The 24,324-nt window shown below is 41.4% G+C and overlaps 2 protein-coding genes across 2 annotated transcripts; both read right to left on the bottom strand.

Annotated features, from left to right (window-relative positions):
* Nucleotides 1–290: 290 nt before the first annotated feature.
* On the bottom strand, nucleotides 291–9,084 carry LOC136697964 (cytochrome P450 2J5-like). The gene is made up of 9 exons (XM_066673330.1): nucleotides 8,841–9,084; nucleotides 6,581–6,740; nucleotides 5,362–5,514; nucleotides 4,511–4,671; nucleotides 2,755–2,928; nucleotides 2,345–2,486; nucleotides 1,893–2,080; nucleotides 1,404–1,545; nucleotides 291–602 (listed from the first exon to the last, which is right to left on the bottom strand). The coding sequence occupies exons 1-9, from the start codon at nucleotides 9,033–9,035 to the stop codon at nucleotides 412–414; spliced, it is 1,506 nt and encodes a 501-aa protein (XP_066529427.1). The 5' UTR covers nucleotides 9,036–9,084; the 3' UTR covers nucleotides 291–411.
* A 2,118-nt stretch (nucleotides 9,085–11,202) lies between these two features.
* LOC136697969 (cytochrome P450 2J5-like) lies at nucleotides 11,203–23,474 on the bottom strand. Its single transcript, XM_066673336.1, has 9 exons — nucleotides 23,214–23,474; nucleotides 20,795–20,954; nucleotides 19,599–19,751; nucleotides 18,817–18,977; nucleotides 14,249–14,422; nucleotides 13,251–13,392; nucleotides 12,799–12,986; nucleotides 12,322–12,463; nucleotides 11,203–11,484 (listed from the first exon to the last, which is right to left on the bottom strand). The coding sequence occupies exons 1-9, from the start codon at nucleotides 23,406–23,408 to the stop codon at nucleotides 11,294–11,296; spliced, it is 1,506 nt and encodes a 501-aa protein (XP_066529433.1). The 5' UTR covers nucleotides 23,409–23,474; the 3' UTR covers nucleotides 11,203–11,293.
* Nucleotides 23,475–24,324: the final 850 nt, after the last annotated feature.

Here is a 24,324-nt window from a genome sequence, read left to right as displayed (position 1 = left end):
GCTCAGTGCTGGTTTCTCATGGTGAGAAAGACATTCTGCTGAAGTTCAGTATATCACTCTTAAACATGGAACTATATGCACTGACTTTAAATAGGAACACACAGGATTTAAGGTCAAAAATGGGATAAATAGAAGTGTATGATTCATTTTGTGTATTTATTTTACCATATGACACCTTAATATATTATTGTATTATTTAATGTATGTTTTTTTTACTAAGAATGATCTGATTATAAAATTGTTGTGATGTAAATTCATTATTTCATGAAAGTTGTAGTCATTGATCATACTGTGATGTCTTAGACTTGACTTGTTTAATTTATTTATTACATCATAATTGGGTACATACAGTTTTATAAATGTAATAATTAGTCATTTCTAATATATATGGTGTGTGTGGTCTGCTGTGACTCAGCGGGTGGTCTCTCTGCTGTGGCAGACTGTATTGAAAGGGAACGGTGAGCGGACCATCCCCATATTACCATCCAGGTTTGTTGGTGGAGCTCCTGGAGGCCAGGAGAACTGTAATCTCTGGAGCAGAGACGTGAAGAAGATGAAGAGCTCTGTCTTCGCGAGAGTCTCACCCAGACATGACCTCGGACCTGCAGCACCACACACACATTATAGTACTTTATTTGGATTTAACATATAAAATAAAACATCATAAAATCCAAATAACGGTTCAGAGTCATTACACAGTACATGATTAAATTCACAGTATGCATTTCTCATGGGTACAGATGACAGCGTCTTCTCCAGATAAAAAGCAATTTTACATGAATAGCCACTAGCAGTAAGTCTCCATCAGTGGCTGATACTTTAGGACTTTAGAGGTGTAACACAACTCCATATATCCATTATCAGAGCATCCAATTTCCACAATCACCACACACCTCCTTCCTTCATTAATCAGAACAATGTCAGGAGAATTCGGGCTGTTACGAAAAACAATCTGACACTCTTTCAATTTCTTCTAACGAGAATAGGGATGTTTCAGGCTCCTCACTTGGAAGATTTAGATCTAACAGTTCTTTCCACTGAGGACTTCCATAGTTCTTCTCACAGATATATAAACACACACACACAAACCCACACACACACACACACACACACACACAAACAAACAAATAAAGTACACACTTCATCTATTGGTGCTTTTCCACTGCATGGTTTCTACACTACTTGACTATATTCGCATTTGGTACCCGATTACTGGCTCATTTTCCACTAACAAACACCATCACTAAGAGGAACAGCAGGCTTTGGAAACCAAAATAACAGCAGTGGCTACATTAAGTACTATTTACTCATCATGCAGTGGAAAAGTGGCATAAAGTTCCACCTAAAGACTAAGTAGACTGACAAATCAATGTGATCAGTTATTGATCTCTGATCAGACTTACCCAGCGAAAATGCCACAAAGGCGTCATTTTTGCAGAACTGTCCTTTCTCGTCCAGAAAGTTCTCTGGGTTGAACGTGTCTGGATACTTCCAGTGCTCTCGGTCAGTCATGATGGCCAGAAAATTGACCATGACCTGAGTTCCCTACCATGGGAAAAAGAGATACTGATGTAGAAACATTTTAACCTCAGAGTAGGGGTAAGGACTGAAGGCATTCCATAACATTTCATTCGTGAATTCAGCCCAAATCAACTATTCATTCTTTCATATGTCTCTATTTTACATCAGTTCATTTCTCTTCATCTGTTTTATTCATCCTTTCATCCATCTTTTACATTGGCATTTCCATCCATTCATACACTCCTTCCTTTAGCTTCCCATTTGCTCAACAGTTATTATTTCTATTAAATAATGTTGTCCTCTTTTCAAACATGTATCCATTCAGTCTTTCAACTGCTCAACCACTCACCACTCCATCCCTCCATGGTTACCTTGGGCAGGTGGTATCCATGCAGCTCGGCTGGCTCTGTGGTTTCATGGACAATGCCCAGAGGGACGATATTAGCCCAGCGCTGGATCTCATGGATGGTGGCGTGAGTGAAGGGCAGCCGTGTGCGGTCGTCCATGCAGGGAGAGCGGTCAAACCCCAACACACTCACTATCTCCTCATGACAACGCTCTGGAATGTGGTCCACCAATGACCAAACACACAAACACATTCACAGTCTTGTACAGTCTGTGGGGACATTACTTAGATTTCCAGTCATTTAAATACACAGTACACTGTTAATTATTAATATGAAAGTACATAGTATCAGTAGCTACTATCATAATAAAATGAAATGTTAACATTAAAATTCTGCATCTTCCATATTGTTTCATATGACTATTTGTTATTTATTCTTTGTGTCCCTGAGATATTTCTCTATGCCCTCTTCTGTACCTTGTATTTCAGGGAGGTTCATCATGTAAATGAGACCCCATCTTATAGTAGTGGCGGTCGTATCCGTTCCAGCCACGAACAGGTCAGCTGTGGACTTGACCAGGTTCTTTTCATGAAATGTTGAGTCTTCATCTGGCTCTTGCTGCTCAAAACAAGAGAAAAACAATGGCAAACAATGGTAAAGGAGTCCTCTTCACTGTACTTTTCAAAAATGAGTGACTTAAGCAAGGCTTGACCCATGCATACCCAGAAAACATTGCGGAAATAGCACAAATTGAAATGGATGATGTCATGTAGTAAAGTAGAGAATTGCATGTCAAAGCACAATCCATCCTCACACATATGAGTTATACTCTTCATGAAAGTGGATCTCCAGGAGAATTTGCTCAACGCTGCCAAGTCTTGCTCACCTTTGTCATCTCCACCAGGTAAGCATCGATGAAGTCACGAAGATTTTCTGGGTCCAGAGTCTTCCTGTGCTCCTCCACAACGTCACGCAAGAACCCCATCAAGGCGTCACTGTTCCGCTTCATCTTCTGGTGATACCCTGGAAAGTGTTTAAGGAAAGGAGCCAGGTTGAAGATCTGCAGGAGAAAAAAAAACAAAAAACAAACGCTGAGGTAAAGAGCCAGCAACACAGTGAAAATCCTGAAAAAAGGGAGGAAACAAATAGGTGGCTGGATGTGGCCTAGCCCTGGGACTAGCACTTACACAATTACTAGTCATTTCCAATTAAATGCTTTTAGGTAAACTCCACTGATCACACAGGGCCACCAGCCCTTGGGATGATGGTGCAAGTACACACTTCTGAAGAAACATGTTGCCAAATCAGAGGACAATGCAAACTGCCCAGATCTAACACAGCACGCTTTATAGCATGATTTAATTACGATTACATTTTGATGTAAAGGGGACACCTATGACTGTGGGGAATTTCTGTTTTGTTTATGTTCAGAAGATCTGCATGTTTTAAGGTGGAATGTTGTGTTTGAGGGAGAAAAAAAACATTTGTACATGGCTGGAATGTAACTTGTCTGGTAAGTTTTTATTCACTTTTTGAATTACTACAGAATCTCATTTGTAATTTGAGCATTTTAGTTTTAATGCATGTTCACTAATGTAGTTAGCCATCTTCTGAATTTAGAGACATTCCTCCTTAAGTGAATATATGAAAAGTAAGTCTATATTACCCACATATGAAGCAGGAATAAAGCAATATCCTCATCTCTGCTGTACATTTCAACATCTGTAATTGTCTAAAAAAAACTCCACGATGACAAAAACTCCAGAGCTGACATTGTGATTCTAATATAAACAAATATAATTCTACTGAAGCATAAAGACAAGTCTCTCTGGGCAGTTAGTGCTCTGTTTCCTTCCTATTCGTGCGGTGGAGTGGCTCAGCCGCACCCGCTGGACAGAAACTGCGATAGAAGTTAGAAAGAGTGCTAGAAGTCAGTCTCCAAACACAAGCAGCTACAAAAAACCCCACCAGAAATAGAAGCTCAATTTGTCGCTAGTCGTTTTTAACAAAGAAAATGCCGCTAAGAGGATTAAGAAAGTCTCCGGTTCAACTCAGAACAGAATGAAAATGTACTGCTCCCACGAATCTTTAGACCAAAGGATCGCTGATTCGCTCATTTTGCTGTCAATCAAAAAGGGATTCAGCCTCAGACAGATCATCCAATCATCATGCAGATGCTGAGCGTCCAGGCCAGCCGAGGCCAGCCCACTGCCCCATAGACCCCCAGAGATGCTGAGTGTCCGATGGGCGGGACAAAGCCCAGCATTTATCCAATGACTCGTCTCGTTTCGCTGCAATTTGCTGCGTCGCTATTGAACTCTGTGGACGCTCAGTGTCCACACTGTTTAAAGCACCGTGAAGCTGCGGGAATGATTGCGAGGAAAGCCGTGTCTTTACCAGTGATAAGAAGCTGATTCTGAACAAAAGTTGAGCGTGTTGTAGTGCATATTTATTCAATGACATGTAAACACAACAGTATATATTTGATCCCTTATTTTTTGACATTTTAGGGGAAGCTGAGCTTCCCTTGCAGTCTTAGAGCAATCGCCTCTGATCTCTCAGTATAGTTTCTTCCAAAGAACTTATATTGTTTTTTTTCCTCTAGTGTTGTTTTGCGAAACCATGTCATTGCTGGACGTTACCTGAGCTGAGATTGATCCAGCGAGCTGGATGTTTTCACTTAGAATTCGCAGAAATTCGGCAAAGCGCTTGTCGTCGTATTCAAAGCGGTCTCCGAATATAATGGAACAGATGATGTTGGAGACTGCATTCATTATGGGGTGGATGGGGTAAAAAGGCTTTCCTTAAAAAATAAAAAATAAAAATTAATCACAGAATGGACATGATGAGGAAGGATATGACAAAAGGCCCTTCCAGCATTCATTTCAGTTAAACCCAAGTGAAATGTATACACAAAGTATAAAGAGAGTTGTTTAGAGGAGTATAAACTAATGTGCAAAAATGGACTAAGCTCAAAACAGTATTAAACACAGTATGAGATTCAGGTTTTGTAGTTACTTTCAAAGGAGAAAGGATTTCATGAGAATCAACTTCTGAGTCCAGATATACACTGGATGATCACTGGATTAGGAACAACCACCTGGTGCATTTTATCAGCTCCACTAACCATACTGAAGCACTTTGTACTTCTACAATTACAGACTGTAATCCACCTATTTCTCTGCATACTTTCATATCCCCATTTCATCCTGCTCTTCAATGGTCAGGACCTCCACAGAGCAGGTGTTATGTGGTGGTGGATCATTCTCAGTGCTGCAGTGATACTGACATGGTGGTGGTGTTTTAGTGTGTGTTGTGCTGGTGGATCAGACACAGCAGGGATGCTGGAGTTTTTACAAGCAATAGGAACAACCCTGATATTCCTAACATTTCTATGTTATGCTTTGTTGAACTTCATAGTACTTAAAGGGTCATTAACACAAGCTGAAACACACCAGGACCAGCCTTCTACTTTATCTATTTATTTATTTACCTTCCTCTTTGAGCATCTCTCTGATGAGATACTGTGCCTCTTCAGCCACTCGTTCCTCCACGGTTTTCTTTCCCAGGCCAAAGTTACGTAGTGTGTGAAGGGCAAAACGTCGCTGCTGCTTCCAGGCATTACCATATATCACCAATATGATACCTGTGAGAGGAAAAGAAGAGTAGAGACAGATAGATTGAGGAGATATGGGGCCATATAATATTTAACAATTCTGGGGTCTTGAGCAGTGTTCTCCCCTCTGTCTAAACAGCCCTGTTCAGAACAGCCACCATCATCACCTGGTGAGAATGAGTCTCTGTTTAAACCAAATGTAAGGTCCCAGCACTGAGTTTCACGGAGCAGAAATGCTAGCTTATTAGTCACTTTTGCCCTGTTTTCCCTTTTACTTTTTCTCTTTTTATATTTTCCCCCGTTTTATTCTGTGCTCAGTTTTTTTGGTGCTCCATTTAACCTTTGGCTCTAACATTAATGCGGATCCATTGAAGAGCCTCTGGTGAAGTGGCTGCTATCTATGGTAGATGTAGTACTATATCAGAAAGGGGAATTTCATCCTATATTTCCAGACTTAGGCAGATAACAGAAAACATACTGTGATGCCTTGTTTCCCCTTGCCTGGGCTTGGTGGGAGCTCCAGATTCCCAAATTAATGACGTAATGCACTAAAAATGTGACTTTGTCAAAATTTAATTAATCCATTCATTGTCTGTAACCCTTATCCTGAGTCGCCAATCTACCTACCAACATGTGTTTTTGGAGCGTGGGAGGGAACTGGAGCACCCGGAGAAAACTCACACAGACACAGGGAGAACACACCACACTCCTCACAGACAGTCACCCGGAGGAAACCCATGCTGACACAGGGAGAACACAACACACTCCTCACAGACAGTCACCCGGAGGAAACCCACGCAGACACAGGGAGAATACACCACACTCCTCACAGACAGCCACCCGGAGGAAACCCACGCAGACACAGAGAGAACACACCACACTCCTCACAGACAGTCACCCGGAGGAAACCCACGCAGACACAGGGAGAATACACCACACTCCTCACAGACTCCCCTTCTTCATAACTTGTACCTTTTTCAATATTACCTCATTTTAAAAGGTAATATAAAACCTCTTATCCACATGAAAACAAATAAATAAAAATAAATAAAAACATCATTGCATGTATGTCATTGAAATACTTTGAGTTACTGACCATAACCCCCAGTGATCCAATCAAATATTGGCATGGATGGCCTCCCAGCAAATGCAGCCCCATTCCTAACAAACGCTTCCTTCATTGTCTGCAGCGTATTAATCATGATTATTGGGCTCCTGCCCACGTAGACACAGGTTATTTCACCGTATTTCAGCAACTGGAGAGGAAGCAAATTTACATAGATTTATGAAACAAAAGTAAATACTAAAATAATTATTAATCTTCCATTCTCCCGCTCGTGTGTTACGAATGTATAATCAACATTTTATATTTCTATATATTTATTTATATGTATATTTAAAAGGATGCTTAAAACAGAGGTCAAGAGGCAATAATAAACGTATTTCCAAGCTGTTTCCGATTATGACATGGCCCTGGTTCTCTTCTTCAGGGAATGGACTTTCTATCATTTGATCCAGAAGCTTCACAAACACTTCATAGTTTAGAATTGAACATTTATCCACATCAATGCTACAGATGACATGATAAAGCTGTCCCTCAAAACACCATGCTGCAATGTTTGAAGAAGCTGAAAAGTATAGTCTCTTAATCGTGGTGAAACGTGTATATTTATTTTACACACCTGCAAAACAGTTCTTTATGAAGCTAAGATATTGGTTATATGAAACATGTCAGCTGTTGTTCATTTTATCTCGTTTCCCATAAGATGCTCATTCATTCATTCATTCATTCATTATCTGTAACCCTTATCCAATTCAGGGTCGCGGTGGGTCTAGAGCCCACCTGGAATCACTGGGCGCAAGGCAGGAACACACCCTGGAGGGGGCGCCAGTCCTTCACAGGGCAACACAGACACACACACACATTCACACCTATGGACACTTTTGAGTCGCCAGTCCACCTGCAACGTGTGCTTTTGGACTGTGGGAGGAAACCGGAGCCCAAAAATAATAATTTTGCTAACACTACGACTGCAGCAAATTGTAATATTTTGAAATGGAAAAGTTGTTGAATAATTATCCATTAATTCATTGTCTGTAACCGCTTATAAATTTCAGGGTCTACTCTGAATCACTGGCCGCAAGGCAGGAACACACTCTGGAGGGGGCGAAAGTCCTTCACAGGGCGACACACATTCACATACTCACTCTCATGCTCACACCTATGGACCCTTTTGAGTCACCAATCCACCTACCAACGTGTGTTTTTGGACCGTGGGAAGAAACTGGCGCACCCGGCGGAAACCTACGGAGATACAGGGAGAACACGCCACAGTCCTCACAGACAGTCACCCTGAGGAAACCCACACAGACACAGGAAAACACACCACACTCCTCACAGACAGTCACCCGGAGGAAACCCATGCAGACACAGGGTGAACACACCACACTCCTCACAGACAGTCACCCGGAGGAAACCCACGCAGACACAGGGAGAACACACCACACTCCTCACAGACAGTCACCTGGAGGAAACCCACACAGACACAGAGAGAACACACCACACTCCTCACAGACAGTCACCAGGATGAAACCCACGCAGACACAGGGAGAACACGCCACAGTCCTCACAGACAGTCACCCGGAGGAAACCCACGCAGACACAGGGAAAACACACCACACTCCTCACAGACAGTCACCCGGAGGAAACCCATGCAGACACAGGGTGAACACACCACACTCCTCACAGCCAGTCACCCAGAGCGGGACTAGAATCCAGAACCTCCAGGTCCCTGGAGCTGTGTGACTGCGACACACTACCTGCTGCACCACACAGCCGCCATATTTTATAATTATATCACATTAATTCATTAGCAAATGTGGCATGTGTAAATGTCTATATACGTTCATAAGTTCTGAGGTAAAAAAAAATGACCTAATGCTCCTTTCGAATTCATGGCAGGAAGTCTGGCTGCATTCCAAGAAGTCATGAGAACAAATGTAGGGAGAATGTGCAAGTGTAAACATACCTAGATAAGAGAGATCAGGACTGAACATCTGACAGACAATGCTGTGGACTTTCTGACCCTTTACAAGCAGAACACCCATTACCCAATCTGTACATTTAGAGTTGTAAAATTACCAAGAAGATACAGGCAACAGTAGAGATGTCTAGTATCTCTGGCGTGGACCAGTTCTACAATGTCAGAACCACAGGGTCCTGTACAGGTATAATTGTAAACAACCAATACAAGTTTAACTCTTTAACCTTGTGTTGTGTATCAAAAATACACAAAAAAATCAAGGTATATAACTGTATGTCAAAAAAAACTTAATTATACTCAAACAGAACTGACCGATCTGATGAAAGCCATTGGGTTGTTTGCAAACTGAGGAATGTTGCCCAAGAAGGGTAGAGGTTTGGGTCCAAGGGGGTATTGGCTTCTGGACAAATTCAGCCTGAAAATCTCCAGCACAATAAGAGAGAGAAGGCCACACAGGAGGGCCAAGCCCACCGTCGTCCAGTCCAAATATTTCAGCACAGACTCCATTCTGAGAGAGTTAAGAAAACAACACAAGCTCACAGGCTTTATACGCTGCACCCAGGAGGAAGGAGGAGGGACAACAGTGTTTCTGATGTATGGGGTCCTCTTTCATAGGAGGGGTGTTTCCAGGAACACAGGAAGTTGGCCAGCCTGTTCAGGAATGTCACATGACTTTATGGGAAAAGTAGGCCATGTGACCCCCCCCCCCTTCCAGATGGGACATATGAAGTTGTCTTAATATTTTGCATTAAGTCTCAAGTGTAGAACTGTGGTGGCTGTAAGTGAACCCAGACAAATGAAACTATAAACAGGAACAAAATGCAAATCTGTGTGATGCAACTTCTTGACAGACCTCTGCCTTGTGCTTTTGTTGCAACATATAGAATGTGTGTGTCTTTACACTTACATCATTAAATAATACAGAGACTAATACCTCACTAGTGTCTGTAAAAAGGGTGAATTATGAGAAGAGTTTTTGTCCGAATTTGGTAAATGATTATTTAACATTAAAAAATGAATGCATTAAATTGCCATGTGTTAATATGCGCCATATCATTAATATTGAGAGAACTACTAAAATATACTTCTACTACAACTTTTACTACTACAGTTACTAGCAATATAAAAACTAACAATGCTACTATTAATACTTATACAACTACAAAAATACATCTACTACAATGTATTATACTACTACAATCAATACTACAAAGAAGTCTACTATACTATAGTAACTATAAAACCTACTCCAATTAACCTTCAAATAGAACATTCTGTAGGCAATTCGCCTTTATACACACACACACACACACTGAAGCCAATTCACTTTTCTCTCTGTGTTTATCTCTCTCTCTCTATACAGGAAGGAGGAGGGAGTGTGAGCCTGCCACCACTGAAGAAGAACATCTAAGAAGAAATAGGATCAAGTTTAAGATCAGACTTAATAAAGTTGATACCGATCAGATTGGATTGGGACATCCCTAAATATGACTACGATCTTTGGGGATGTGAAGCAGACAGAACTTGTAAGAAAACCATTCAAATGTGTGTGACATCTGTTAGGAGGAATGCATGCTCCAAGGTTGTCCAGGAGACAAGAAAAAGCAGCAAAGACGCACGTTTTTTCACAAAAAACAGATAATTTATAAGGGTTTTTCTTTCTTTCCGGTTTTATAAATTTAATCTGGACCATTTCTCAAGAACTCTCCTTTCAAATGTTTAAAAAGTAAAATCAGGCAAATCATGCTGCTTTAACATTAATATAATAATATTAGCTTGATTGTTTATTCACACATACATAAAATAAGATAACACTTGAGCATGAAGTTCATTGCAGAAAGAACAGAGTCAGAATGTCTCAGTATCTAAATAGTGTAACTGTATGTAGGAGTAAATGACTGAATCTGGTTTCTGTCAATATTTCAGTGTACTGTAACTGTACATAGGAGCACTAGCGGACCCAAGTGCGGTTGGTTTATATTTTAGATAATGTGTCCTCACAGTTTCTTGCAATAAATTTTGTACCCTCTAGAGCAAGAAAATACAATAATGTGGTTTAAGAAATGTCCTTACATCATAATATCATTACTTTTGTAGCACTAGTTGGGTCCCTGTGTCGTTCGCTGGGTGCCCGTTTTACTTTTTGCTGCTGCCTTTCGATCAGTGTAAGTCCACCACTGCGTTGGAGTAAATGGCAGTAGCTGGTGTCTGTCAGTGTTTCAATGCACTGTAACTGTACGTAGGAGTAAATGGCTGTAGCTGGTGTTTTTCAGTATTTCAGTGGGCTTTAATGCAGAAATGAAAGATGTCCTCTATAAGGAAGAGATGTGTTAACTGCCGAAGGTAACAGCTCAGTGCTGGTTTCTCATGGTGAGAAAGACATTCTGCTGAAGTTCAGTACATCACTTTTAAACATGGAACTATATGCACTGACTTTAAATAGGAACATACAGGATTTAGGGTCAAAAATGGGATAAATAGAAGTTTATGATTAATTTTGTGTATTTTTTTTTACCATATGACACCTAAATATATTATTGTATTATTTAATTTATTTTTTTTTTGTTTACTAAGAATGATCTGATTATAAAATTGTTGTGATGTAAATTCATTATTTCATGAAAGTTGTAGTCATTGATCATACTGTGATGTCTTAGACCTGACTTGTTTAATTTATTTATTACATCATAATTGGGTACATACAGTTTTATAAATGTAATAATTAGTAATTTCTAATATATATGGTATGGGTGGTCTGCTGTGACTCAGCGGGTGGTCTCTCTGCTGTGGCAGACTGTATTGAAAGGGAACGGTGAGCGGATAATCCCCATAATACCATCCAGGTTTGTTGGTGGAGCTCCTGGAGGCCAGGAGAACTGTAATCTCTGGAGCAGAGATGTGAAGAAGATGAAGAGCTCTGTCTTCGCGAGAGTCTCACCCAGACATGACCTCGGACCTGCAACACCACACACACACACACACACACATTATAGTACTTTATTTGGATTTAACATATAAAATAAAACACCATAAAATCCAAATAATGGTTCAGAGTCATTACACAGTACATGATTAAATTCACAGGATGTATTTCTCATGGGTACAGATGACAGCGTCTTCTCCAGATAAAAAACAATTTTACATGAATAGCCACTCGCAGTAAGTCTCCATCAGTGGCTGATACTTTAGGACTTTAGAGGTGTAACACAACTCTATATAGCCATCGTCGGAGCATCCAATTCACCAAACACCCTCTTCCTTCATTAATCACAACAATGTCAGGAGAATTCAGACTGTTACGAAAAACATTCTGACACTCTTTCAATTTCTTCTAACGAGAATAGGGAGGTATCAGGCTCCTCACTTGGAAGATTTATATCTAACAGTTCTTTCCACTGAGGACTTCCATAGTTCTTCTCACAGATATATAAACACACACACACACACACACACACACACACACACACACACACACACACACACACACACACACACACACACACACACAAACAAACAAATGAAGTACACACTTCATCTATTGGTGCTTTTCCACTGCATGGTTTCTACACTACTTGACTATATTCGCATTTGGTACCCGATACCTGGCTCATTTTCCACTAACAAACACCATCACTAAGAGGAACAGCAGGCTTTGGAAACCAAAATAACAGCAGTGGTTACATTAAGTACTATTTACTCATCATGCAGTGGAAAAGTGGCATAAAGTACCCCCTAAAGACTGAGTAGACTGATAAATCAATGTGATCAGTTATTGATCTCTGATCAGACTTACCCAGAGAAAATGCCACAAAGGCGTCATTGTTGCAGAACTGTCCTTTCTCGTCCAGAAAGTTCTCTGGGTTGAACGTGTCTGGATACTTCCAGTGCTCTCGGTCAGTCATGATGGCCAGAAAATTGACCATGACCTGTGTTCCCTACCAATGGGAAAAAGAGATACTGATGTAGAAACATTTTAACCTCAGAGTAGGGGTAAGGACTGAAGGCATTCCATATCATTTAATTCCTGAATTCAGCCCAAATCAACCATTCATTCTTTCATATGTCTCTATTTTACATCAGTTCATTTCTTTTCATCTGTTTTATTCATTCTTTCATCCATTTTTACATTGGCATTTCCATCCATTCATACACTCCTTCCTTTAGCTTCTCATCTGCTCAACAGTTATTATTTTTATTCCTCTTTTCAAACATGCATCCATTCAGCTTTTCAACTGCTCAACCACTCACCCCTCCATCCCTCCATGGTTACCTTGGGCAGGTGGTATCCATGCAGCTCGGCTGGCTCTGTGGTTTCATGGAGCGCGCCCAAAGGGATGAGATTAGCCCAGCGCTGGACCTCATGGATGGTGGCATGAGTGAAGGGCAGCCGTGTGCGGTCGTCCATGCAGGGAGAGCGGTCAAACCCCAACACACTCACTATCTCCTCATGACAACGCTCTGGAATGTGGTCCACCAATGACCAAACACACAAACACATTCACAGTCTTGTACAGTCTGTGGGGACATTACTTAGATTTCCAGTCATTTAAATACACAGTACACTGTTAATTATTAATATGAAAGTACATTGTATAAGTAGCTACTATCATAATAAAATGAAATGTTAACATTAAAATTCTGCATCTTTCATATTGTTTCATATGACTATTTGTTCTTTATTCTTTGCGGCACTGAGATATTTCTCCATGCCCTCTTCTGTACCTTGTATTTCAGGGTGGTTCATCATGTAAATGAGACCCCATCTGATAGTAGTGGCGGTCGTGTCGGTCCCAGCCCCGAAAAGGTCAGAGGTGGACATGACCAGGTTTTGTTCATGAAATGTTGAGTCTTCATCTGGCTCTTGCTGCTCAAAACAAGAGAGAAACAATGGCAAACAATGTACAATAACAATGTATCACTGTACTTTTCAAAAATAAGGGACTTAACTATTCCACTTTGTCCCTTTCCAACAGTTTGTTTCTTTTGGCTTTTCTGAATTTCCGGGATCAATGTAACGTACAGACGCATTTGTGAGGGCTAAAGGTGTAAAACCTGTTTTTGTGATTTATACAAAACAAAGTACAGAATAACAGCAGCATTAAAAGTTATAAGTCTGTCGTTTGTGTGCTATACTGTAAGTGATTAGTGATTCTGTCGCTCTGCATAGTCACCTTTTTAAGGTGGACCCGGCTAAAAAGGTCAATATTAGCCTCAAACTAAAGCATTTAAAGTGAAAACATTTAAATGCAAAAACTGAGAATTAAAAGTAAATGCCTACTAAAATGATATTTAAGGTTGAAAACCAATAACTGATTGATGTTACTGTGAGGGTCGTGTTGTTTTTGGTGCGGGAGGGAAGTCAAAGTGGGGTTCGACGTCGACAGTAGGGGTCAAAACACCAGCTCTCTGTGCTTCCAGGAGTCTTATTTTTCAAAATGAAATCTCATCTCATAACAGAGCAAACAAATCTCACAGCACCACAACTGTGCTTTATAAAGAAACACTTTGCATAAAATGAATGCGAAAGCCTTTAAGCAAGGCTTGACCCATGCATACCCAGAAAACATTGCGGAAAGAGCACAAATTGAAATGGATGATGTCATGTAGTAAACTAGAGAATTGCATGTCAAAGCACAATCCATCCTCACACATATGAGTTAAACTCTTCATGAAGGTAGATCTCCAGGAGTATTGGTTCAACGCTGCCAAGTCTTGCTCACCTTTGTCATCTCCACCAGGTAAGCATCGATGAAGTCACGAAGATTTTCTGGGTCCAGAGTCTTCCTGTGCTCCTCCACAACTTCATGCAAGAACCCCATCAAGGCATCGCTGTTCCGTTTCATCTTCTGGTGATACCCTGGAAAGTGTTTAAGGAAAGGAGCCAGGTTGAAGATCTGCAGGAGAAAAAAAACAAAAAACAAACGCTGAGGTAGAAAGCCAGCAACACAGTGCCTTAAAAGGAAAATCCTGAAAAAAGGGAGGAAACAAATAGGTGGCTGGATGTGGCCTAGCCCTGGGACTAGCACTTACACAATTACTAGTCATTTCCAATTAAATGCTTTTAGGTAAACTCCACTGATCACACAAGGGCCACCAGCCCTCTGGACAATGGGGGTAAGTACACACTTCTGAAGAAACATGTTGCCAAATCAGAGGACAATGCAAACTGCCCAGATCTAACACAGCACGCTTTATAGCATGATTTAATTATGATTAAATTTTGATGTAAAGGGGACACCTACAATTGTGGGGAAATGCTGTTCTCTCTGTTTTGTTTATGTTCAGAAGCTCTGCGTGTTTTAAGGTGGAATGCTGTGTTTGAGGGAGAAAAAATACATTTGTACATGGCTGGAATGTAACTTGTCTGTAAGTTGTTATTCACTTTTTGAATTAACACAGAAACTCATTTGTACTTCGAGCATTTTAGTTTTAATTTAGAGACATTCCTCCTTAAGTGAATATATGAAAAGTAAGTCAATATTACCCACATATGAAGCAGGAATAAAGCAATATCCTCATCTCTGCTGTACATTTCAACATCTGTAAATGTCTAAAAAAAACTCCACGATGACAAAAACTCCAGAGCTGCCATTGTGATTCTAATATAAACAAATCTAATTCTACTGAAGCATAAAGACAAATCTCTCTGGGCAGTTAGTGCTCTGTCTTCTTACTATTCGTGCTAGCTAGCCCAGGCATCTTTTATCGTGATATGAAAGATGTGAACAGACTAACGGACTACTTAGATAACACACTTCGATCAACTTTAGATAGTGTAGCACCACTTAAGCATAAAAAGCTACGACAGAAAAAACTCGCTCCCTGGCATAATGAAGAAACACTCACCCTAAAACAAACCGTGAGGAAATTAGAGCAGAAATGGTGATCGACTAAACTGGAAGTATTTCACTGTGCCTGGAAAGACAGCCTTATCGAATATAGAAGGGCACTCGTCAATGGACGTTCAGCACATCTGTCCTCACTGATTGAAAATAATAAAGACAATCCTAGAGCACTCTTTAATGTAATCTCTAAACTTACAAACAATCGGGCAGCTACTGATCCACAGATCCCAGCCGTTCACACCAGCAATGCTTTTATGGACTTTTTTAACAACAAGATTGAAAATATTAGACAAACAATAAATACGATATTACTAAATCCAGCCTGTCTGTCATCTGGTGTGGATGTTATAGAACAAAACATAGAAGAAAGACTAGAGGACTTTGACCCACTACCACAGCTAGAACTGGAGAAAATAATCTACTCGTCAAATTGTAGGACCTGCACACTTGATGCAATACCAACAAAACTATTTAAAGAAGTATTACCAGTCATAATCAATCCCATTTTAACAATAATAAATTCGTCCCTTAGACTGGGTCACATACCCAAAGCATTTAAACTAGCAATTATTAAACCCCTGATCAAGAAACCAAATCTTGATCCTAGTGTACTATCCAATTACAGACCTATCTCTAACCTTCCCTTCATATCTAAGATATTAGAAAAAGTTGTAGCCCAACAACTTAGGTCATACTTGCATAAGAATAACATATATGAAAAATTTCAATCTGGTTTTAGGCCACACCACAGCACCGAAATGGCTTTAGTTAAGACCTCCTTCTCGCCTCTGATCGAGGCTGTGTATCCATACTAGTTCTACTCGACCTCAGTGCAGCTTTCGATACAATTGATCATACTATTCTGCTAGAAAGATTAAAAAACATGGTTGGAATAACAGGAATGGCCCAATCATGGTTTAAGTCTTATCTCACAGATCGCTATCAGTTTGTAAAAGTAAATAATATTTCTTCTATTCATACAAAAATGAGATTTGGAGTTCCCCAAGGCTCCATTTTAGGACCTTTACTATTCATATTATACATGCTGCCACTGGGCAGAGTTATTAGCAGGCATTACCTTCCACAGTTACGCAGATGACACACAGTTATACATATCAGCCAAACCAGATGACAAACCAACACTAAAGAAAATGGAGGACTGTGTTAAAGAAGTGAAGCATTGGATGTCATAGAATTTCTTCTGCTAAACAGTGACAAAACCGAGGTTCTCCTTCTAGGTCCAAAACCTGCTATAAATAAGGTATCACACTTAATACATAATTTTGACTTCCCTGTTCTCCCTAGCTCCTCAGCTAAAAATCTGGGTGTTATAATTGATTCAGATCTATCATTTGATCAGCATATAGGTAACATTACAAAAACAGCTTTCCTACATCTTCGGAACCTCGCTAAGTTAAGAAATTCCTTATCCCTCCCAGATGCAGAAAAATTAGTTCCCGCTTTTATTACATCAAGATTAGATTATTGCAAATGCACTTTTATCAGGATGCTCCAGCAGAAACTTGAGTAAACTCCAGTTAATTAAAAATGCTGCAGCCAGGGTCCTCACTAAAACTAGAAAATTTGATCATAACAAATATACCCAATCTTATCGGCCCTTCACTGGCTTCCAGTTAAATTCTGTATTGATTACAAAATCCTTTTACTCACGTATAAATCCCTACACTGTCTCCCACCTGAATACTTGCAAGACCTCATCACTCACTATAAACCACCAAGATTACTCAGATCTCAGGGCGCCGGCCTCTTACTAGTACCCAGATTTCATAAGACTTCAGCGAGGGGGGGGAAGCTTTCTCCTACAAATCCCCTCAGGTCTGGAACAATCTCCCAGCTAGTGTTCGGGACGCAGACACAGTCACTATATTTAAGTCTAGGCTCAAAACACACTTGTTCAGTTTAGCCTTTGGCAACTAACCTCTGTCTAGTTTAAGGTTGTCGTTTCAGGAACTCATGACATGGGGAATCAGGGTAAAACCCGGATGATGTGCTCACAATTTCTCTTGTTTGGAGCAGAAGGATGTCTTTGCCTGAGCTCCTTCTGGTTTCCCTCCTCCCAGTCTGTTACAGTCAGATCCGTCACTACACTAATGAAAATATTCACATGCTCTTATTCTCTGCTGCACTCAACTAAACTAACTGCTTCCCTTTACAGTTTTCTGAGAAAATGGTGGCCCACAGATGGAAGATTGTTTGCTGGATTCTCCTGCGGCCCAGACCAGACCAGACCAGCTGCTCACCTTATTATTATTATGTAGCATAATGACACTTAATTGGTGATCATTTAAAATTTAATCTATAGTTTGATCAGAGGAGGATGGGTTCCTCTTTGCGAGTTTTGGTTCCTCCCAAGGTTTCTTCCTCCAGCCTCGAGGGAGTTTTTCCTTGCCACTGTCACCTTCGGCTTGCTCTCATTGGGCTTTGATTTAAATGTTCTGTTCTGAAACTGTGAAGCTGCTTTGTGACAACATCAGCTGTAAAAGGCGCTATACAAATGAATTTGATTTGATTTGTCTGCTTTTGGTCTTCTCCTGGCACATTAAGGTGTTCAGTGGGGTTGCATAAGTAGCATGACTTCAGAGGGAGCTTTCTAATTAATCTCTCACAGTGGCGGATGCTGGTCTTTCAAGGAGGGGAAGCTCAATTTCAGCCTACATCATAAAATGTGTCGGTTAATTTATACGTAAATTCTACCCTCCGTTCCTTTTCAAGAAATTGATCTGTGACCCTGTCGTACCAACAAGGCGTCTTTTCCAGGGACTTGACTAGTGTCCTCTCAATGGCCAGCAGAGCTAGGCTGCTTAAACGGCCTTGGCCCATGTGAAGTGTGTCCGCCTGTGAGTGCTTTGTGACGGTGGAGGGGCTCAGCAGAACTCGCTGGACAGAAACTGCGATAGAAGTCAGAAAGTGTGCTAGAAGTCAGTCTCCAAACACAAGCAGCTACAAAAACCCCATCAGAAATAGAAGCTCAATTTGTTGCTAGTCGTTTTTAACAAAGAAAATGCCGCTAAGAGGATTAAGAAAGTCTCCGGTTCAACTCAGAACAGAATGAAAATTTACTGCTCCCACGAATATTTACACCAAAGGATCGCTGTATCGCTCATTTTGCTGTCAATCAAAAAGGGATTCAGCCTCAGACAGATCATCCAATCATCACGCAGAAGCTGAGCGTCTTTACCAGTGATAAGAAGCTGATTCTGAACAAAGGTTGAGCGCGTTGTAGTGCATATTTATTCAATGACATGTACACACAACAGTATATATTTGATCACTTATTTTTGACATTTTAGGGGAAGCTGAGCTTCCCTTGCAGTCTTTGAGCAATCGCCTCTGATCTCTCAGTATAGTTTCTTCTAAAGAACTTATATTGTTTTTTTTCCTCTAGTGTTGTTTTGTAAAACCATGTCATTGCTGGACGTTACCTGAGCTGAGATTGATCCAGCGAGCTGGATGTTTTCACTTAGAATTCGCAGAAATTCGGCAAAGCGCTTGTCGTCGTACTCAAAGCGGTCTCCGAATATAATGGAACAGATGATGTTGGAGACTGCATTCATTATGGGGTGGATGGGGTAAAAAGGCTTTCCTTAAAAAAAAAAATAAAAAAAAAAAAATCACAGAATGGACATGATGAGGAAGGATATGACAAAAGACCCTTCCAGCATTCACTTCAGTTAAACCCAAGTGAAATGTAGTTCAGTACAAAGTATAAAGAGAGTTCTTTAAAGGTGTATAAACTAATGTGCAAAAATGGACTAAGCTCAAAACAGTAATAAACACAGTATGAGATTCAGGTTTTGTAGTTACTTTCAAAGGAGAAAGGATTTCATGAGAATCAACTTCTGAGTCCAGATATACACTGGATGATCACTGGATTAGGAACAACCACCTGGTATCTACACTCACTGTGCATTTTATCAGCTCCACTAACAATACTGAAGCACTTTGTACTTCTACAGTTACAGACTGTAATCCACCTATTTCTCTGCATACTTTCATATCCCCATTTCACCCTGCTCTTCAATGGTCAGGACCCCCACAGAGCAGGTGTGATGTGGTGGTGGATCATTCTCAGTGCTGCAGTGATACTGACGTGTTGGTGGTGTGTTAGTGTGTGTTGTGCTGGTGGATCAGACATTAAAGGGTCATTAACACAAGCTGAAACACACCAGGACCAGCCTTCTACTTTATCTATTTATTTATTTACCTTCTTCTTTGAGCATCTCTCTGATGAGATACTGTGCCTCTTCAGCCACTCGTTCCTCCACGGATTTCTTTCCCAGGCCAAAGTTACGTAGTGTGTGAAGGGCAAAACGTCGCTGCTGCTTCCAGACCTTACCATATGTCACCATTATGATACCTATGAGAGGAAAAGAAGAGTAGAGACAGATAGACTGAGGAGATATGGGGCCATATAATATTTAACAATTCTGGGGTCTTAAGTAAAATATTTTGGTCAAAACACCACAAGCCAGGCAGCAGTGTTCTCCCCTCTGTCTAAACAGCTCTGTTTAGAACGGCCACCATCATCACCTGGTGAGAAAGAGTCTCTGTTTAAACCAAATGTAAGGTCCCATCACGGAGATTCACGGAGCAGAAATGCTAGCTTATTAGTCACTTTTGCTCTGTTTTCCCTTTACTTTTTCTCTTTTTATATTTTCCCCTGTTTTACTCTGTACTCAGTTTTTTTGGTGCTCCATTTAACCTTTGGCTCTAACATTAATGCGGGTCCATTGAAGAGGCTCTGGTGAAGTGGCTGCTATCTATGGTAGATGTAGTACTATATCAGAAAGGGGAATTTCATCCTATATTTCCAGACTTAGGCAGATAACAGAAAACATACTGCGATGCCTTGTTTCCACTTGCCTGGGCTTGGTGGGAGCTCCAGATTCCCAAATTAATGAGGTAATGCACTAAAAATGTGACTTTGTCAAAATTTAATTAATCCATTCATTGTCTGTAACCCTTATCCTGAGTCGCCAATCTACCTACCAACATGTGTTTTTGGAGCGTGGGAGGAAACTGGAGCACCCAGAGAGAACTCACACAGACACAGGGAGAACACACCACACTCCTCACAGACAGTCACCCGGAGGAAACCCACGCAGACACAGGGAGAACACACCACACTCCTCACAGACAGTCACCCGGAGGAAACCCACGCAGACAAAGGGAGAACACACCACACTCCTCACAGACAATCACCCGGAGGAAACCCACACAGACACAGGAAGAACACACCACACTCGTCACAGACTCCCCTTCTTCATAACTTGTACCTTTTAAAATATTACCTCATTTTAAAAGGTAATAAAAAAGCTCTTATCCACATGAAAACAAATAAATAAAAATAAATAAAAACATCATTGCATGTATGTCATTGAAATACTTTGAGTTACTGACCATAACCCCCAGTGGTCCAATCAAATATTGGCATGGATGGCCTCCCAGCAAATGCAGCCCCATTCTTAACAAACGCTTCCTTCATTGTCTGCAGCGCATTAATCACGATTATTGGGCTCCTGCCCACGTAGACACAGGTTATCTCACCGTATTTCAGCAACTGGAGAGGAAGCAAATTTACATAGATTTATGAAACAAAAGTAAATACTAAAATAATTATTAATCTTCCATTCTCCCGCTCATGTGTGATACGAATGTATAATCAACATTTAATATTTCTATATATTTATTTATATGTATAATTAAAATTATGCTTAAAACAGAGGTCAAGAGGCAATAATAAACGTATTTCCAAGCTGTTTCTGATTATGACATGGCCCTGGTTCTCTTCTGCAGGGAATGGACTTTCTTTCATTTGATCCACAAGCTTCACAAACATTTCATAGTTTAGAATTTAACATTTTTCCACATCAATGATACAGATGACATGATAAAGCTGTCCCTCAAAACACCATGCTGCAATGTTTGAAGAAGCTGAAAAGTATAGTCTCTTAATCGTGGTGAAACGTGTATATTTATTTTACACACCTGCAAAACAGTTCTTTATGAAGCTATGATATTGGTTATATGAAAGATGTCAGCTGTTGTTCATTTTATCTCGTTTCCCATAAGATGTTGTTTTCAAAATAATTTTGCTAACACTACGACTGCAGCAAATTGTAATAGTTTGAAATGGAAAAGTTGTTGAATAATTATCCATTAATTCATTGTCTGTAACCGCTTATAATTTTCAGGGTCTACTCTGAATCACTGGCCGCAATGCAGGAACACACTCTGGAGGGGGCGACAGTCCTTCACAGGGCGGCACACATTCACATACTCACTCTCATGCTCACACCTATGGACCCTTTTGAGTCACCAATCCACCTACCAACATGAGTTTTTGGACCGTGGGAGGAAACCGGCGCACCCGGAGGAAACCCACGGAGACACAGGGAGAACACACCACAGTCCTCACAGTCAGTCACCCGGAGGAAACCCACGGAGACACAGGGAGAACACACCACAGTCCTCACAGTCAGTCACCCGGAGGAAACCCACGGAGACACAGGGAGAACACACCACACTCCTCACAGACAGTCACCCGGAGGAAACCCATGCAGACACAGGGAGAACACACCACACTCCTCACAGACAGTCACCCGGAGGAAACCCATGCAGACACAGGGAGAACACACCACACTCCTCACAGACAGTCACCCGGAGGAAACCCACGCAGACACAGGGAGAACACACCACACTCCTCACAATCAGTCACTTGGAGGAAACCCACACAGACACAGGGAGAACACACCACACTCCTCACAGACAGTCACCCGGAGGAAACCCACGCAGACACAGGGAGAACACACCACACTCCTCACAATCAGTCACTTGGAGGAAACCCACACAGACACAGGGAGAACACACCACACTCCTCACAGACAGTCACCTGGAGGAAACCCACGCAGACACAGGGAGAACACACCACACTCCTCACAGACAGTCACCCGGAGGAAACCCACGCAGACACAGGGAGAACACACCACACTCCTCACAATCAGTCACTTGGAGGAAACCCACACAGACACAGGGAGAACACACCACACTCCTCACAGTCAGTCACCCAGAGGAAACCCACGCAGACACAGGGAGAACACACCACACTCCTCACAGTCAGTCACCCGGAGGAAACCCACGCAGACACAGGGAGAACACACCACACTCCTCACAGACAGTCACCTGGAGGAAACCCATGCAGACACAGGGAGAACACATCACACTCCTCACAGACAGTCACCCGGAGGAAACCCACGCAGACACAGGGAGAACACAACACACTCCTCCCCAGTCACCCAGAGCAGGACTAGAACCCACAACTTCCAGGTCCCTGGAGCTGTGTGACTGCGATACTACCTGCTGCACCACACAGCCACCCTATTTTATAATTATATCACATTAATTCATTAGCAAATGTGGCATGAGCAAATGTCTATATACGTTCATAAGTTCTGAGGTAAAAAAAAAAGTGAAAAAAAAGAGTTCTCCATGCCTAGATGAGAGAGATCAGGACCCTTTACCCTTTACTTTCTGACCCTTTACAAGCAGAATACCCATTACCCAATCTGTACATTTAGAGTTGTAAAATTACCAAGAAGATACAGGCGACAGTAGAGCCGACACTAGACATGTCTAGTATCTCTGGCGTGGACCAGTTCTACAATGTCAGAACCACAGGGTCCTGTACAGGTATATTTTTAAACAACCAATACAAGTTAAACTCTTTAACCTCTTGTTGTGTATCAAAAAATACACAAAAAAATCAAGGTATATAACTGTCTGTCAATAAAAAACTTAATTATACTCAAACAGAACTGACCGATCTGATGGAAGCCATTGGGTTGTTCACAAACTGAGGCATGTTGCCCAAGAAGGGTAGAGGTTTGGGTCCAAGGGGGTATTGGCTTCTGGACAAATGCAGCCTGAAAATCTCCAGCACAATAAGAGAGAGAAGACCTCCCAGGAGGGCCAAGCCCACCGTCGTCCAGTCCAAATATTTCAGCACAGACTCCATTCTGAGAGAGTTAAGAAAACAACACAAGCTCACAGGCTTTATACGCTGCACCCAGGAGGAAGGAGGAGGGACAACAGTGTTGCTGATGTATGGGGGCCTCTTTCATAGGAGGGGTGTTTCCAGGAACACAGGAAGTTGGCCAGCCTGTTCAGGTATGTCACATGATTTTATGGGAAATGTAGGTCATGTGACCCCCCCCCCGCCCATTCAAGATGGGACATATGAAGTTGTCTTAATATTTTGTATTAAGTCTCAAGTGTAGAACTGTGGTGGCTGTAAGTGAACCCAGACAAATGACACTATAAACAGGAACAAAATGCAAATCTGTGTGATGCAACTTCTTGACAGACCTCTGCCTTGTGCCTTTGTTGCAACATATAGAATGGGTTTGTCTTTACACTTACATCATTAAATAATACAGAGACTAATATGTCACTAGTGTTTGTATAAAGGGTGAATTATAAGAAGAGTTTTTGCCCAAATTTGGTAAATGATTATTTAACATTCATTCATTCATTCATTATCTGTAACCCTTATCCAATTCAGGGTCGTGGTGGATCCAGAGCCTACCTGAAATCATTGGGCGCAAGGCGGGAATATTCCCTGGAGGGGGCGCCAGTCCTTCACAGGGCAACACAGACACACACACATTCACTCACACCTACGGACACTTTTGAGTTGCCAATCCACCTACCAACGCGTGCTTTTTGGACTGTGGGAGGAAACCGGAGCACCCGGAGGAAACCCACGCAGTCACAGGGAGAACACACCACACTCCTCACAGACAGTCACCCAGAGCGGGACTAGAACCCACAACTTCCAGGCCCCTAGTGCTGTGTGACTGTGACACTACCTGCTGCACCACCGTGCCGCCCCAACATTAAAAAAATGAATGCATTAAATTGCCATGTGTTAA

This window comes from Hoplias malabaricus, chromosome 5, assembly GCF_029633855.1.
Source record: "Hoplias malabaricus isolate fHopMal1 chromosome 5, fHopMal1.hap1, whole genome shotgun sequence".
NCBI classification, from domain to species: domain Eukaryota; kingdom Metazoa; phylum Chordata; class Actinopteri; order Characiformes; family Erythrinidae; genus Hoplias; species Hoplias malabaricus.
This window is presented reverse-complemented; position numbering and strand designations above follow the sequence as displayed.

Excerpts from the sequence above, each read along its gene's own strand:
- LOC136697969 (XM_066673336.1), bottom strand. The coding sequence starts at position 23,408 with ATGGAGTCTGTGCTGAAATATTTGGACTGGACGACGGTGGGCTTGGCC. Across the intron at positions 20,955-23,213 it reads CAATGGCTTCCATCAGATCG|TTGCTGAAATACGGTGAGAT; the intron begins GTCAGTTCTGTT and ends CTTCCTCTCCAG. Across the intron at positions 12,464-12,798 it reads ATGGATACCACCTGCCCAAG|GGAACACAGGTCATGGTCAA; the intron begins GTAACCATGGAG and ends TCCCATTGGTAG.
- LOC136697964 (XM_066673330.1), bottom strand. The coding sequence starts at position 9,035 with ATGGAGTCTGTGCTGAAATATTTGGACTGGACGACGGTGGGCTTGGCC. Across the intron at positions 2,487-2,754 it reads ACCTGGTGGAGATGACAAAG|CAAGAGCCAGATGAAGACTC; the intron begins GTGAGCAAGACT and ends TGTTTTGAGCAG. Across the intron at positions 603-1,403 it reads CTTTGTGGCATTTTCGCTGG|GTCCGAGGTCATGTCTGGGT; the intron begins GTAAGTCTGATC and ends GTGGTGCTGCAG.